Below are 17,106 nucleotides of genomic sequence, written 5' to 3' on the forward strand. Positions count from 1 at the left end.
ATAAACCCACGCTTATCTTGGCTTTGTTACAATTTTTATAACCATAATTTAGAAGACTATATGAATAGTAAACTTCATATAATTTATGTACTTAAATGAAGAAAAGTTATATATATTATATAGATAATTATAAAGTAACCAGTTCGAATAAAGAAACAATTTAAAAAACGGCGGACGTACTCACACTATCTCGAACTATCTCATCTTATCCTAGATCTATCTACACTCCTTTATAATAAACACACAGCCCTTTCTGTAGTCGCCATTTTTAAACTCTATCATCATCCGCACAAGTTTCAACTCTGCTTGAATTAACATTGAAAAACTTACATATAGCCATAATACAGAGTGTTGCAAAGTAATTATTATTTACGCCAATTTCTATACTATTATTGCAAAAACCTGTAGTCAAATACAAAAATTGCAATACCAAGATAACCATGGGCCATATACCTTAGCCAATCCCATCAACTAGCCCTACCGACGAAATTTCCAAATATAAGCGCTATACACACTAACACCCCTAATGCTGTGAAGACCTGTTGGGGTTCCAAAGCCACAGTACTAGGGACCGCTTCTGGGGGTGGGGTTCTGTCGATGTCATCCATTTCTTGGTGGACTACTGCGAAAGCTTTGGCCAAATCTGCGTCGGATTTTGCGCTGGATTTTGAAGCTGCTAGAATGAGTCGCTTGAGGTCCCGCATTTGGGTTTCTAAGACGTGCTCTTGGTGGTTTAGGTGGTCTGTGAAAGAGATTGAAGGTTTAGGTATAAGATTAAAGTATAATAGGGGGTGAAGTTAGGGTATTGGGGTGAAGTTAGTTTCAAATTATTTGTTTCTTATTGAAAATGGTGTCATTAGTAAGTATTCATTTTAGTGTGCACTTCGGGGAACCCCTATCTTTTAGCAGGCGATAATTTACTATCATTAACATCCCCTAATCGTCCACTTCTGGCCGTAATACTTTAGAAGTACCGCCAGAATACTGCATTCATAAAAAATGCATACAACTAGAGTCTGTTTTTTTATCTTAGATACTAAATTGATAGATTCTGAACGGTTCATCAACAATAGAATGATGTTTCGTTTTGTACTGAGATTAAAAAACAGACTTTAAGATAACTAAAAAGCAAGTTTACTAATGGTTCTACTGACCTATTAGCGACGACTGCTTGGTGACTAGGTGGCTGATGCTATCCTGCATGACGCGCATGCTTTGTGCCAATTGTTCCTGCAGACAAATAAAAATGTAACTTTAAAAAAAACATGGCCGTAATTATATTAATATTTTATGTTGGCTTAGGGTATGTTGAAACATTCTAAATTCTAGATATTTAAAAACTATATGTATACAGAACCGAACTAAGTGCGCCATCTATTGTTTCATCATGTATTTCAGCTACTCGTCAACAGATGGCGCTAGCGTAACTCAACGCGCCATCTATTGCTCCATTATGACATGTCTCTAGCTCCATCATGACATGTCTCTAAACTCTAGCGGAGGTTGTTGTTTTTCAGCTACTCGACAACAGATGGCACTACAGTCTTTAGCACTTTGATAGCTTTTCCGCTACTCGTCAACAGATGGCGCTACCATCTTTAACAATTTCATGGCCACACTACAGTATTAAATTAGTGAATTTACCTGATAAGCGAACTCGGTCTTCATAGCGTCAGTGATGTCCGCACGACTGGCCGTGGCCCCTCCCGCTATAGTGTAGAGTACGCTCGCACTGCGCGCCATCTGTTGCTCCATCATGTCTCTAAACTCCGCCATCTTCAGGTGGTTGTTGATCGACGAACCGGCTATGCCAAGCACTGTGCCTGGAAGAGAGGAAATAGGAATTTATAGGTACAGAAAAACTAAATTTTAAAGGGTACAAGAGTGATCTCTAAGAGGCAACCTTCGGGAGTATGGATGACTTACGAGTATGTAATGCTATAAAGAAGTTATTGAGCGATTTGAGCGTGGAATAGTTATTTGTGATAAATGATTATTCATTCTGAATACCTTAAATTGTCTTCTTTAAGTTATCGCTGAATGTCACTGTATGTTCGTATGTTCCTTGCGGTATAATTTTCCTCTATACAGGTTGTTGCAAAAAGGCTCTTTCGGCTCAGTATACCCTTTTTGCAACAACCTGTATAAAGCAGAATACTAATACATAGCAGTCGTATTCTATACGTTTTGTAGAGAAACTCTAGGTCTTACCGAATACACCTAAAAGTCAAATTTTCCTTACCAAACATGGTAGCGACGATATTATGTCAAAACTTGTGTCTCAGCTACTAGATGGCGCTGTATTGCCTCACACATCTGCTATGCTGGCGACGATGTAACTAAATAGCACAAGTACTGGACTTGTGCAATTTAGTTACTAGATGGCACTATTTAGATAGATAGATAGATAGAATATTCTTTATTTGTACACACACACATAAAAGAAACATAGATGGCGCTATTTAGTTACTAGATGGCGCTATTTAGTTACTAGATGGCGCTATTTAGTTAGTAGATGGCTTGGTATGGTCACCTGCTATGCTGGCGACGATGTACCAGTACTTGTTCCGCTCGGCGTGGGCTCGCTCGCGCTCGTGGCCGAGCTTCACGGCGGCGCTCATGGTGGCGAACAGTTACTAGATGGCGCTATTTAGTTACTAGATGGCGCTATTTAGTTAGTAGATGGCTTGGTATGGTCACCTGCTATGCTGGCGACGATGTACCAGTACTTGTTCCGCTCGGCGTGGGCTCGCTCGCGCTCGTGGCCGAGCTTCACGGCGGCGCTCATGGTGGCGAACAGTTACTAGATGGCGCTATTTAGTTAGTAGATGGCTTGGTATGGTCACCTGCTATGCTGGCGACGATGTACCAGTACTTGTTCCGCTCGGCGTGGGCTCGCTCGCGCTCGTGGCCGAGCTTCACGGCGGCGCTCATGGTGGCGAACAGTTACTAGATGGCGCTATTTAGTTAGAAGATGGCGCTATTTAGTTAGTAGATGGCTTGGTATGGTCACCTGCTATGCTGGCGACGATGTACCAGTACTTGTTCCGCTCGGCGTGGGCTCGCTCGCGCTCGTGGCCGAGCTTCACGGCGGCGCTCATGGTGGCGAACAGTTACTAGATGGCGCTATTTAGTTACTAGATGGCGCTATTTAGTTACTAGATGGCGCTATTTAGTTACTAGATGGCGCTATTTAGTTACTAGATGGCGCTATTTAGTTACTAGATGGCGCTATTTAGTTAGTAGATGGCTTGGTATGGTCACCTGCTATGCTGGCGACGATGTACCAGTACTTGTTCCGCTCGGCGTGGGCTCGCTCGCGCTCGTGGCCGAGCTTCACGGCGGCGCTCATGGTGGCGAACAGTTACTAGATGGCGCTATTTAGTTACTAGATGGCGCTATTTAGTTAGTAGATGGCTTGGTATGGTCACCTGCTATGCTGGCGACGATGTACCAGTACTTGTTCCGCTCGGCGTGGGCTCGCTCGCGCTCGTGGCCGAGCTTCACGGCGGCGCTCATGGTGGCGAACAGTTACTAGATGGCGCTATTTAGTTAGTAGATGGCTTGGTATGGTCACCTGCTATGCTGGCGACGATGTACCAGTACTTGTTCCGCTCGGCGTGGGCTCGCTCGCGCTCGTGGCCGAGCTTCACGGCGGCGCTCATGGTGGCGAACAGTTACTAGATGGCGCTATTTAGTTACTAGATGGCGCTATTTAGTTAGTAGATGGCTTGGTATGGTCACCTGCTATGCTGGCGACGATGTACCAGTACTTGTTCCGCTCGGCGTGGGCTCGCTCGCGCTCGTGGCCGAGCTTCACGGCGGCGCTCATGGTGGCGAACAGTTACTAGATGGCGCTATTTAGTTAGAAGATGGCGCTATTTAGTTAGTAGATGGCTTGGTATGGTCACCTGCTATGCTGGCGACGATGTACCAGTACTTGTTCCGCTCGGCGTGGGCTCGCTCGCGCTCGTGGCCGAGCTTCACGGCGGCGCTCATGGTGGCGAACAGTTACTAGATGGCGCTATTTAGTTACTAGATGGCGCTATTTAGTTAGTAGATGGCTTGGTATGGTCACCTGCTATGCTGGCGACGATGTACCAGTACTTGTTCCGCTCGGCGTGGGCTCGCTCGCGCTCGTGGCCGAGCTTCACGGCGGCGCTCATGGTGGCGAACAGTTACTAGATGGCGCTATTTAGTTACTAGATGGCGCTATTTAGTTAGTAGATGGCTTGGTATGGTCACCTGCTATGCTGGCGACGATGTACCAGTACTTGTTCCGCTCGGCGTGGGCTCGCTCGCGCTCGTGGCCGAGCTTCACGGCGGCGCTCATGGTGGCGAACAGTTACTAGATGGCGCTATTTAGTTACTAGATGGCGCTATTTAGTTAGTAGATGGCTTGGTATGGTCACCTGCTATGCTGGCGACGATGTACCAGTACTTGTTCCGCTCGGCGTGGGCTCGCTCGCGCTCGTGGCCGAGCTTCACGGCGGCGCTCATGGTGGCGAACAGTTACTAGATGGCGCTATTTAGTTACTAGATGGCGCTATTTAGTTACTAGATGGCGCTATTTAGTTAGTAGATGGCGCTATTTAGTTAGTAGATGGCGCTATTTAGTTAGTAGATGGCTTGGTATGGTCACCTGCTATGCTGGCGACGATGTACCAGTACTTGTTCCGCTCGGCGTGGGCTCGCTCGCGCTCGTGGCCGAGCTTCACGGCGGCGCTCATGGTGGCGAACAGTTACTAGATGGCGCTATTTAGTTAGTAGATGGCTTGGTATGGTCACCTGCTATGCTGGCGACGATGTACCAGTACTTGTTCCGCTCGGCGTGGGCTCGCTCGCGCTCGTGGCCGAGCTTCACGGCGGCGCTCATGGTGGCGAACAGTTACTAGATGGCGCTATTTAGTTAGTAGATGGCTTGGTATGGTCACCTGCTATGCTGGCGACGATGTACCAGTACTTGTTCCGCTCGGCGTGGGCTCGCTCGCGCTCGTGGCCGAGCTTCACGGCGGCGCTCATGGTGGCGAACAGTTACTAGATGGCGCTATTTAGTTACTAGATGGCGCTATTTAGTTACTAGATGGCGCTATTTAGTTAGTAGATGGCGCTATTTAGTTACTAGATGGCGCTATTTAGTTAGTAGATGGCGCTATTTAGTTAGTAGATGGCTTGGTATGGTCACCTGCTATGCTGGCGACGATGTACCAGTACTTGTTCCGCTCGGCGTGGGCTCGCTCGCGCTCGTGGCCGAGCTTCACGGCGGCGCTCATGGTGGCGAACAGTTACTAGAAGGCGCTATTTAGTTACTAGATGGCGCTATTTAGTTAGTAGATGGCTTGGTATGGTCACCTGCTATGCTGGCGACGATGTACCAGTACTTGTTCCGCTCGGCGTGGGCTCGCTCGCGCTCGTGGCCGAGCTTCACGGCGGCGCTCATGGTGGCGAACAGTTACTAGATGGCGCTATTTAGTTACTAGATGGCGCTATTTAGTTACTAGATGGCGCTATTTAGTTAGTAGATGGCTTGGTATGGTCACCTGCTATGCTGGCGACGATGTACCAGTACTTGTTCCGCTCGGCGTGGGCTCGCTCGCGCTCGTGGCCGAGCTTCACGGCGGCGCTCATGGTGGCGAACAGTTACTAGATGGCGCTATTTAGTTACTAGATGGCGCTATTTAGTTAGTAGATGGCTTGGTATGGTCACCTGCTATGCTGGCGACGATGTACCAGTACATGTTCCGCTCGGCGTGGGCTCGCTCGCGCTCGTGGCCGAGCTTCACGGCGGCGCTCATGGTGGCGAACAGTTACTAGATGGCGCTATTTAGTTACTAGATGGCGCTATTTAGTTAGTAGATGGCTTGGTATGGTCACCTGCTATGCTGGCGACGATGTACCAGTACTTGTTCCGCTCGGCGTGGGCTCGCTCGCGCTCGTGGCCGAGCTTCACGGCGGCGCTCATGGTGGCGAACAGTTACTAGATGGCGCTATTTAGTTAGAAGATGGCGCTATTTAGTTAGTAGATGGCTTGGTATGGTCACCTGCTATGCTGGCGACGATGTACCAGTACTTGTTCCGCTCGGCGTGGGCTCGCTCGCGCTCGTGGCCGAGCTTCACGGCGGCGCTCATGGTGGCGAACAGTTACTAGATGGCGCTATTTAGTTACTAGATGGCGCTATTTAGTTAGTAGATGGCTTGGTATGGTCACCTGCTATGCTGGCGACGATGTACCAGTACTTGTTCCGCTCGGCGTGGGCTCGCTCGCGCTCGTGGCCGAGCTTCACGGCGGCGCTCATGGTGGCGAACAGTTACTAGATGGCGCTATTTAGTTACTAGATGGCGCTATTTAGTTAGTAGATGGCTTGGTATGGTCACCTGCTATGCTGGCGACGATGTACCAGTACTTGTTCCGCTCGGCGTGGGCTCGCTCGCGCTCGTGGCCGAGCTTCACGGCGGCGCTCATGGTGGCGAACAGTTACTAGATGGCGCTATTTAGTTAGTAGATGGCTTGGTATGGTCACCTGCTATGCTGGCGACGATGTACCAGTACTTGTTCCGCTCGGCGTGGGCTCGCTCGCGCTCGTGGCCGAGCTTCACGGCGGCGCTCATGGTGGCGAACAGTTACTAGATGGCGCTATTTAGTTAGAAGATGGCGCTATTTAGTTAGTAGATGGCTTGGTATGGTCACCTGCTATGCTGGCGACGATGTACCAGTACTTGTTCCGCTCGGCGTGGGCTCGCTCGCGCTCGTGGCCGAGCTTCACGGCGGCGCTCATGGTGGCGAACAGTTACTAGATGGCGCTATTTAGTTACTAGATGGCGCTATTTAGTTACTAGATGGCGCTATTTAGTTACTAGATGGCGCTATTTAGTTACTAGATGGCGCTATTTAGTTACTAGATGGCGCTATTTAGTTAGTAGATGGCTTGGTATGGTCACCTGCTATGCTGGCGACGATGTACCAGTACTTGTTCCGCTCGGCGTGGGCTCGCTCGCGCTCGTGGCCGAGCTTCACGGCGGCGCTCATGGTGGCGAACAGTTACTAGATGGCGCTATTTAGTTACTAGATGGCGCTATTTAGTTAGTAGATGGCTTGGTATGGTCACCTGCTATGCTGGCGACGATGTACCAGTACTTGTTCCGCTCGGCGTGGGCTCGCTCGCGCTCGTGGCCGAGCTTCACGGCGGCGCTCATGGTGGCGAACAGTTACTAGATGGCGCTATTTAGTTACTAGATGGCGCTATTTAGTTAGTAGATGGCTTGGTATGGTCACCTGCTATGCTGGCGACGATGTACCAGTACTTGTTCCGCTCGGCGTGGGCTCGCTCGCGCTCGTGGCCGAGCTTCACGGCGGCGCTCATGGTGGCGAACAGTTACTAGATGGCGCTATTTAGTTACTAGATGGCGCTATTTAGTTAGTAGATGGCTTGGTATGGTCACCTGCTATGCTGGCGACGATGTACCAGTACTTGTTCCGCTCGGCGTGGGCTCGCTCGCGCTCGTGGCCGAGCTTCACGGCGGCGCTCATGGTGGCGAACAGTTACTAGATGGCGCTATTTAGTTGCTAGATGGCTTGGTATGGTCACCTGCTATGCTGGCGACGATGTACCAGTACTTGTTCCGCTCGGCGTGGGCTCGCTCGCGCTCGTGGCCGAGCTTCACGGCGGCGCTCATGGTGGCGAACAGCTCGCGCTCCTCACGCTCAGCGTCCGAGAACATGAGGCGGAGGGCTCGCTCTGAGATTATTAGCTGTGGAGAGATAGTTTTAAGGTGAATACGGTTAATTATTGTCTGAACAACATAGAGTCTAGCTAGAGCTCCTTTTGTCATATAAGTGCATAGAATAAAAGGATACCATTAGATAAGTGAGTTTTCGAGTATCCTGCAAATACACTTTTGCATAAAACTAAACAAACTATCCATTTTTTTTAAAATGCGTGAATAGGCCTCTCCTCGAATAGCCGGTTTGTTAGTTTGTTAAGGTTCACGGTGCTAAAAGCTACCAACTTTAGGAACTATCAATTTGTCGGTACCTGGGGAAACCTGCATATCTAGATTTAGCACATCTAGATATGTGAACCCACCAACCCGCAGTGGACCAGCTTAGGAATAGGAAGGCAGTTTAGACCTTGGGGATATGCACAAAGGTTCCACTCGAGAGAGCCAGGTGCAGGTACTTACACCCCCACAGAGAAAAGGATAGAATAGAATAGAATACCTTGTGCTCCTCAGTACACAGCTGCAGGTACTTCTCGTCCCCCTTCATGGTGTTCTGCATGTCGGCGTGGAGCTCCTTCAGACGAGCCTCCAGCTCCGGTAGACCAGCGGGTAACGCTTCTCAAGCCAGAGATGCGGGTTCGAATCCCGGACATGTACCAATGAGTGCTAGGTACAATGTGGTTTACATCGCTCTTATGGTGAAGGAAAACATCGTGAAGAAACTGGCACATGATACTAGAGTGCATTGTACACATTCAAAAAACGGCGATACGGCTTGCGGCCTATCACATGAGTACAAATGTACAGTGAAAAGCGGGTGACTTTTTTGCGATCCACCTCGGACTACCTATTCAGGGATAACACAATAACAGTCGTGATCATTATGTATGTATGTATGTAATGCCCATACCTTATGCTCCTCAGTACACAGCTGCAGATACTTCTCATCCCCCTTCATGGTGTTCTGCATGTCGGCGTGGAGCTCCTTCAGACGCGCCTCCAGCTCCGGTAGCTCAGTCGGGTAAACGCACGCTTCTCATTAGTGCATGTCAGTGCCAGGATTCGAACCTGCATCTCTAAAGTGAAAAGCGAGCGCTTACCCGACTGAGCTACCACTGCTCTAAACGCGCTCGCGCTTAATCCTACTAATATTATAATATGCAAAAGTTTGTGAGTATGTGTATATTTATGAGTGTATGTTAGTTACTTCTTCATGTCAAAACAGCTGAACCGATTTGAATGTATTTCAATATGGAGTTAGCTGACACCCTGGATTACCACATAGGATACTTTTTACTGTAGAATTCTCACGGGAAAAGTTTTTATGCCGAAGCGAAGCTAGCGAGCACAGCTAGTGTTTTATAACAACGGGATCATTACCTTATGCTCCTCAGTACACAGCTGCAAATACTTCTCGTCCCCCTTCATGGTGTTCTGCATGTCGGCGTGGAGCTCCTTCAGACGAGCCTCCAGCTCCGCCAGCTGACGGCCGAGGTCGCGCCGCCGCTCCTGGGAGGTTACGAAGCGCTCCTGTGAGGGGGGAGAAATAATTATTTTATTATTTAATCCAATAATATCCAATATAATCCATTTAATAATTTGCACAAATATATTAATAAGTCTACACTTTATTTATTTATTCAAACATAGAACTATCATCACACGCCTAACCTAATCCTAATTAATATTATAAATGCGAAAGTAACTGTGTCTGTCTGTCTGTTACTCTTTCACGCCAAAACTACTGAACAGATTTGAATGAAATTTGATATACCTACATACGATCTACACCCTGGGAAAGAACATAGGCTACTTTTTATCGCGGTATTCCCACGGGAAAACTTTTTAGGTGAAGCGAAGCTCGCGGGAACAGCTTTCCAATATAAAAGCATGACCAATATCAATTTACTTGATTAACTTAAGTAACATACTGTTTACAATGCTGTTCTTCTGAATACACTCAGAGAACAAAGAGTGGATTCAATACTGAAACAATTTTCTACCTGTCCAGTCCAGTATAAAGTATAGGGTTAGAGATATTACATAAAATAGCAACATATATAATATACACCCCCTTATTATAAAACAAATACTAATGATATTTCTGGTTTAAACCCAGGGAGCTTTTGACTACAGATTTTGTATGAAATCTCTGGTTCTAAACCAGAACTATCTTTAGTCTGGGTTTTACAATAAGGAGGATATAATATAGGATGAAAGTTAAAAACATGTAGTAAATTATGGCTGAGAGATGTTACACAATACAGAGGTTGCACTGCCGCTCCAGGGAGGTTACGAAGCTCTCCTGGGGAAGTGGATGGAAAGTGTGGGGTTAGACTTGTTATGTAAATTTATTATGGATGAGATATTGAGTAAGTATAGGAGTAAGTGTAAATGTGTCACAGGCAGAATTTGTACTGGAAATTAGGAGGCATATAATAAGTTAACAGTTAACCTGAATCTGCACTACCTTAATCATATAAATATATCTACACCATAATATAATCTCCCTGAAGTCTTATGTACACTAATTTTTTTTTATTGCAAAGCTATGTATTTTTTATCATATTGCACTTAGCAAACATTGTAGATTCTATGCAAATATACTTGCATCACCTGATAATTTTAGATCCAAGAAAGTAATGATAACAATTAGGTATGTCATTCGCGAGCGACGACTTGTCGTGAGTGCACGCATTCCGCCAGTCGAATTGAGCGCGATGAGATTTTTTACGTCTACCCGCAATTACAATAAAAATGAGTCAAAGGGGCGTTTCTACTAGTCCAATTTTAGTAAGTTCTAATAACGAAAAAGTGCTAATGAGTGACCAAAAAGCGAGTGATGCAGAATTAGAGTGGGATGAAAACGGGACACAACTATCTGATGAGGAGAATGATTGCCGCTTGGCAGAGAAAAGACAAAGACAAGACAGCAGCGAAGACAAAGAGGAAGATGAATTTATAAAAGTGACACACCGCAGACCTAAAAGGCTAGCACGTAGTTTTTCTACAAATAACAAGCAGATGGAGCAAGATTCTAGTGACATAGTCGATACTGAGGTATGTATGACTGCGAAAGAAATGTTGCCAAAACAAATTGCTCTAGCCAAAAAACTAATGCTAGAAAATATAAATAACATTTTGAAAATAAAATATAAAAACCCATATAAAGTGTTCATACGCTTTGAAACTGCTGAAGATGCAAAAAAACTGCTTCATAATAAAAATATTGCTGATTTAGGATATAGATGCCAGTTAACACATAAACTAAACTTTATATACGGCGTCGTGAAAGAAATGGATCTTGAAGAAAGTGACGAAGATTTAATGAAGAACATTAAAAGTGAAGCCGAGATTATTTCAGTAAGAAGGTTAAAAAGAAAGAATTATGAAGGCGAGTGGGTTGAGAGCGAATCAGTGCGCTTTTGTTTCAAGGGGTCTACTCTACCCCCGTACGTACGTGGTTACGGGTGCAGGTTTGAAGTAGAACCCTATATATTTCCCGTCACACAATGCTCGAATTGCTGGAAATTCGGGCATTTAATGCGACAGTGCCCAACTAAGAAGGTATTGTGCCCAAAATGTGGAGGACAACATGCGAACTGTGATACAACAAATTACAAATGCATTAACTGTAAAGGCAGCCATATTTCATTGTATAAAAGATGTCCAGTCTACTTAAAAGAGAGACAAATACGAGTTATTATGTCACAAGATAACTGCACTTACAAAGTGGCACTGAATAAATACCTCACGGAAATACAAACAGAAGAATGCGATAGTATTGTACAAGAGGGTTATAACGGTGATACTAATTTAGAGGACACTCAACCGATCTTAAATAAAAAACCTTCCTACAGAGATATAGTTTTAACTAAAGCTATAGTACACAGAGAAATGACACAACAAGAACCGGAAGTAAATAGTTCCAATAACAAAACGAATAAATCTAGCCGCAAAAAGAATAAAAAAAGAAACAACTTACAAGATGAAACCATGTTCAGTAGCGATACAGAAACAAATATGAGACAGGAACCAATGTTGACAGAAAATGAAGAGAAGAAAAATAAAAGGGAAAGAAAGTTTAACTTCATGAGTACACTCGGAAAAATTAAAGATATAATTTTGACAGAAAAGACATGGGAAGAAAAAATTCAAATGCTGGTGAAAATATGTGTTAATGAAGTTAAGAACTTTATAATGGAAATGTTGAAGAGTTATGATTGGTTTAATACAATAACAAACACGTTCAATAATGAATGACAATAATGTAAATAGAAACATAACAATTAACATTGCTCAGTGGAATGCACAAAGTATAAGACCTAAAATAGTTGAGTTTGAATGTTATCTTCATACTGAGAACATACATGTGGCGATAATCAGTGAATCATGGCTGGAACCAGAATCAGGACTTCGGATAAGTAATTTTAATATTTTTAGAAACGATAGAATTGATTCTTTTGGTGGTGTTGCAATCATTGTCCATAAGTCAATAAGAGCTGTACCTAATATAATAAACATAAGTAATTTAGGTATAGAATTAGTGGCTATAAAAGTACTCAATTGTTATAACTTAGAAAACATAATATCTATTTACTGTCCGTCAAATGTAAATGTAACCAAAAATGACTGGGACCAAATATTTTGTCTATACCCGACTAAATCATTGATTGCGGGTGACTTCAACGGTCATCATACAAACTGGTCGTATAAAAACGATGCCCGAGGAAACCAGATAATGGAGTCTTCTTTAGATAACGGTTATATTTCTTTAAATGATGGCAGAGCAACCAGAGTAAGACTAGTTAATGGGGTTCTTCAGGAATCTTCTCCTGATATTACCTTTGTATCTTCAGATATATGTTTACTTTGGACATGGAATGTTACAAATGAATGTTTTGGTAGTGACCACTTAATAATTACAAATAAATTAATGACTCACAAACTAGGTAGCACTTTAAAACGAAGAAATTTTAAAAAAGCGGACTGGAAACTGTATAGGGAAACTCTTGAAGAATCATTTAGTAACTGTGTGACATGTAATGATGTACAAAATAGGTATGATTTTATAATGGAACAAATTAATAAGGCTGCTGATAAGTCTATACCAATGTTAAAAATATGTCATGATCCTCAATCTAAATTTAAACCCAAATCCTACTGGAACCAAGATTTATCAAAAGCTGTAGCACAAAGAAGGTTAGCACTGAGTTTCTTTAGAAGAAATCCTACGCCAACTAATCTTATAGTTTTAAATGAACGGATTAAGGAAGCTCAGAGGTTGATACGTAAAGCTAAAGCTCAAGGGTGGCAAGATTTCTGTAGTAGTATAGATGAATCCACATCCGTATCTGAAATGTGGAATCGCATGCGTTGGATGAAAGGTTACAAAAGTAGTCCTTGTGCTATATCTGACTTACAAAAGACCGATCTGATCCATAGCCTGGCACCAGACTCCGTTCTTGTAAACACTCCTGAAATACTTTCTGTTAATGAAGAACTACAATCGAGTTTTAAAATTCATGAATTTAAGATGTGTTTAAAGAGAACGGATACAGCGCCGGGACAGGACCAAATTACATTTTCTATGATATTCAACCTACCGGATATAGTGAAGTTGTATCTACTGCAGACATATAATTTAATATTTGAAACAGGAAAGATTCCATATCAGTGGAGAGAGATCCAAATTGTACCGATACCGAAGTTAAGTGTCACATCTCATACAGTTACTAAGTTAAGACCAATTGCCCTAATGTCCTGCATATGCAAAATATTTCACAGTATGATTGTCAAACGACTTGAGTGGTATGTCGAAAGAAATAAGATACTTTCCAAAAAGGCCACTGGTTTTAGACGTTCTCAGTCATGCATAGATTCATTGGCACGGTTAATACTCCAAATCCAAATTAGTTTTACCCATAACATGCCTACACTAGCTTGCTTCTTAGATGTTGACAATGCATATAATAATATACAAATTGGAAATGTTATCACTAGTCTTGAATCTATTGACGCAGGGTTATATATAAGTAGGTATTTATGGAATCTATTGAGTAAAAGACATTTGACCATAAAAAATCAGGAAGACGGATCAACAATAATAAACAGATGGACTGCAAAAGGTTTAGCACAGGGTGATCCAATGTCTCCTTTGATTTTCAATATTGTTACTGCTAATATATGTCATACTATAACAAACGTTATGATATCCCAGTACGCTGATGATTTTGCTTTATATGTAAGTTCTAAGAAAATTTGTGATAGTGTTAGTAATATGCAAAATGCAATTGATGCCATAGTAATTTTGTTAGATAAATTAGGTTTAGAAATATCTCCCAGTAAATCCAAATATTGTTTATTTAGTAGAGGTCACAGAAATCAACAAATAGAATTAAAAATTAATGGATGTCAACTAGAATTTGCACAATGTATTAAATACTTGGGTTTATGGATGGATAGCTCCTTAAGATGGGGGAAACAGGTCAATGAAGTTGTTGAAAAGACCCAAAAATTTCTTAATATTCTTAAGGTATTGGCAGGCTCCGGGTGGGGTATACATCCAAAACATTTACGAAGAATATACACAGCCTTAATTAGAAGTAGAATGGACTACGCTTCTTTTTTGTTCGATAATACAGCAAAAACCCATTGTTACAAGTTAGATAAAATACAAAACCAAGCGTTACGTATCATCGGTGGGTTCATTAAAAGCACCCCAATTCATGTCATGGAATCTGAACTATCCATCCCACCTCTGGCAATAAGAAGGATATTTTTAGCATATAAATATTGTTTAAGAGCACAGTCATGGGAAGGTAATGGGACAATCGAGTTGATGAATGAACTAAATGTACTAATTTCGACCAATAGATACTGGCTCACTAAAAAAAAACCATTGTTAGCGTTACTTTATGAAAAGATAAAAGAAGAATCCATATCTCGTAGTGAAATATTACCAATGTTTACATTAGACACGTGGATAAATAACATAGATATTTGTAATTTTACTGCCTACACCTTAGATAGCATTAAAATGGCAAAAAAATCATATGACTTGAATATTTTGAAAAATACAGTTATACAAGAATTACATAATAAATACAGTGACTGGCACAAATTATATACCGATGGGTCCAAAAGTGTCAATGGATCTGGTGCTGCTTTCTATGATGCAAATGTACATAAATCTAGAAGTCTTAAAATTACAAACTGTGACATTACTATTATGTCCTTGGAGCTTGTTGCGATCTCAGAAGCACTTACACATTTAAGCGATCTTGTTACGGACAGTCGGAAGTTTGTTATTTTTACAGATAGTAGAAGCGCCCTCCAACATTTGGCTCGGTGTGCCTCTGGTGTCAGAGGCGTGCCGTTAGCCTACGATGTCCTGGCGTTACTTAATAAATTCGACAAAAAAGGGTTGCAGCTGAGACTGCAATGGGTTCCATCTCACATTGGTTTACTAGGGAATGAAAGAGCGGATCGCTTGGCAAATAATGCGTCAATTACGGGCACATACATAAATATAATACCGTGTTATTCAGAAGTTCTACCTAGGTATAAAAAAGAAAGTCACAACAAATGGAAAACACATTTTGATGAAAGATCTTGTGAAAAGGGCATATGGTACAGAACAATGCAAAGCGAACCACCTCACATTCCTTGGTTTGCCAATCTAAATTTAGATAGAAGATATTTAACAATAGCTTTTAGAATTCGATCAGGTCATATCCCGTTTAATAAATTCAACTTTTTGATGAAAAAAAACGAAAGTCCAAATTGTAATGTCTGCAGTTCCGTAGAGGATATTTATCATATTTTAGTAGAATGCCGCCGGTATACGAACTTAAGACAAGCATTACAAAATCAGTTAAAAATAAACTTTGTTGATGTAGGTATTCTACAAAGTTATTTATCTGAGCCTAGCAGTAGTGAAGCAATGTACGTGTATAAATATGTTAAACACTGTACATCCTTAAGATTAGATTCTACATTGTAAGCGTAAGTTAAGTCTTAGAATAAGTTACGATGGGACTGTCATGTTCATGTATGATCAAAGTCTCTAAATAAAATAAAGATTTAAAAAAAAAAAATTAGGTATGTAGATATGTGAAATAGCTATATTTTAAATTTAATTTAATGTGTTCAAAGTCATCAGCTATAAGAGCTAATAGCTGATTTCTACAGTGTCTGCCACCAAATGGACTTTAAACATCTAAAATAGTCATTGCTAAAAGTTTGATACAAACATGTCTTTCCTTACGATATAGTTATGGTATTTAAAAGTGTGACGAATTTACTGTACAAAAACATACAGGGCTGAAATGTGGCGTAAAACTAACAAAATCAATTTATCATTTAGTTGTACATTTATAAGAGGTCCCTGGGTGAAAATCCTGCTGCTTCAGAAAAAAATAACACGCTACCTGTAGCTAATACAGTAACTTTTCTGCATTTCATCACAACTACACCAAAAATTCCGGCACCAAAAACCAGCTCACCTGAGCATCAATAACCGTATTCTGGATCGCCATGATCTCCTGGACGCCCGTGAACTTCTCATATCTGGCGACCAGCTCCTTCACCCTCGTCGTGATGGCTTGCTGCTTGAATTTCTCCGCAATTTCTGTCACCTTCGAAGCTGGCATATACTTCGTTATCAGCTGATCGACTTTCTCACGGCCCTGTGCGTTCAACTGGCCCACTTCTGCGGAACTGGGCAGCTTCCCCCGCAGCCGCTGGACGAGCTGGCGGAACTTCTCGGCCATTCTTACATGTTATTCGGTTCGCGCTGTTTAATTTCGTAGTTTTATTTGCATTTTTTGGGTGATATCATCGCGACACGGTGACGGGAGGTCGAAAAAGTGACGTTTTAAACGTCAGTTTATTACATTTTGTAGGTACTGTGTCGTTCCTTTAGAGGTAGCAAGCGGCAATTCTGCAATACAACTACACTAAAAAATATTGAATCTTAAAATTAAAAAAGTGAAATCTCAATCCAAAATTATTGAAATGTAAAATTTCTCCTATGAGTAAACTTAAACACTGCAGAAAATAAGAAAATGAAACCTTTTTGGATGCTGCGTGTAACGAATTTCGCTATTGATAGACAGCAGCGCCTCTAGCGGTAACTTTTGTAAACTTACGGCTAAATATGCTGCCACACTAAAAATAAATTTCTTTAGAGTAGATTTCTGTAAGATAATATTGGCGATGACTGACGGGAAGAGGCCTGATGGGATATTGCTCATCCTCTGAGCACATGGGAGGTCGTCGACATGCTGGTGCTGGCAGCGTCGCATGACCCACTAAATTTTAGGGCGGTGGGAACGGCAGCTGGTGCTGCGGAAAACCTGAAACGGGAGAGATACAGGTGGCTCG

General features: G+C 42.7%; 1 protein-coding gene across 1 annotated transcript; it reads right to left on the reverse strand.

Moving 5' to 3' along the window:
- Nucleotides 1-108: 108 nt before the first annotated feature.
- On the reverse strand, nt 109-16,604 carry LOC105385589 (mitochondrial potassium channel). The gene is made up of 6 exons (XM_048632136.1): nt 16,227-16,604; nt 9,100-9,249; nt 7,587-7,749; nt 1,645-1,823; nt 1,155-1,230; nt 109-742 (listed from the first exon to the last, which is right to left on the reverse strand). Exons 1-6 carry the CDS (start codon nt 16,491-16,493, stop codon nt 468-470), a joined length of 1,110 nt encoding a protein of 369 aa, XP_048488093.1. The 5' UTR covers nt 16,494-16,604; the 3' UTR covers nt 109-467.
- Nucleotides 16,605-17,106: the final 502 nt, after the last annotated feature.

This window comes from Plutella xylostella, chromosome 30 (assembly GCF_932276165.1).
Source record: "Plutella xylostella chromosome 30, ilPluXylo3.1, whole genome shotgun sequence".
NCBI lineage: Eukaryota > Metazoa > Arthropoda > Insecta > Lepidoptera > Plutellidae > Plutella > Plutella xylostella.

Bases quoted from the DNA above. Each gene is read 5' to 3' on its own strand.
- LOC105385589 (XM_048632136.1), bottom strand. From the start codon at position 16,493: ATGGCCGAGAAGTTCCGCCAGCTCGTCCAGCGGCTGCGGGGGAAGCTG. The intron at 7,750-9,099 runs GTAATGATCCCG...ATCTCTCCACAG, and splicing joins TGTGTACTGAGGAGCATAAG to CTAATAATCTCAGAGCGAGC. The intron at 1,231-1,644 runs GTAAATTCACTA...ATTTGTCTGCAG, and splicing joins AGACCGAGTTCGCTTATCAG to GAACAATTGGCACAAAGCAT.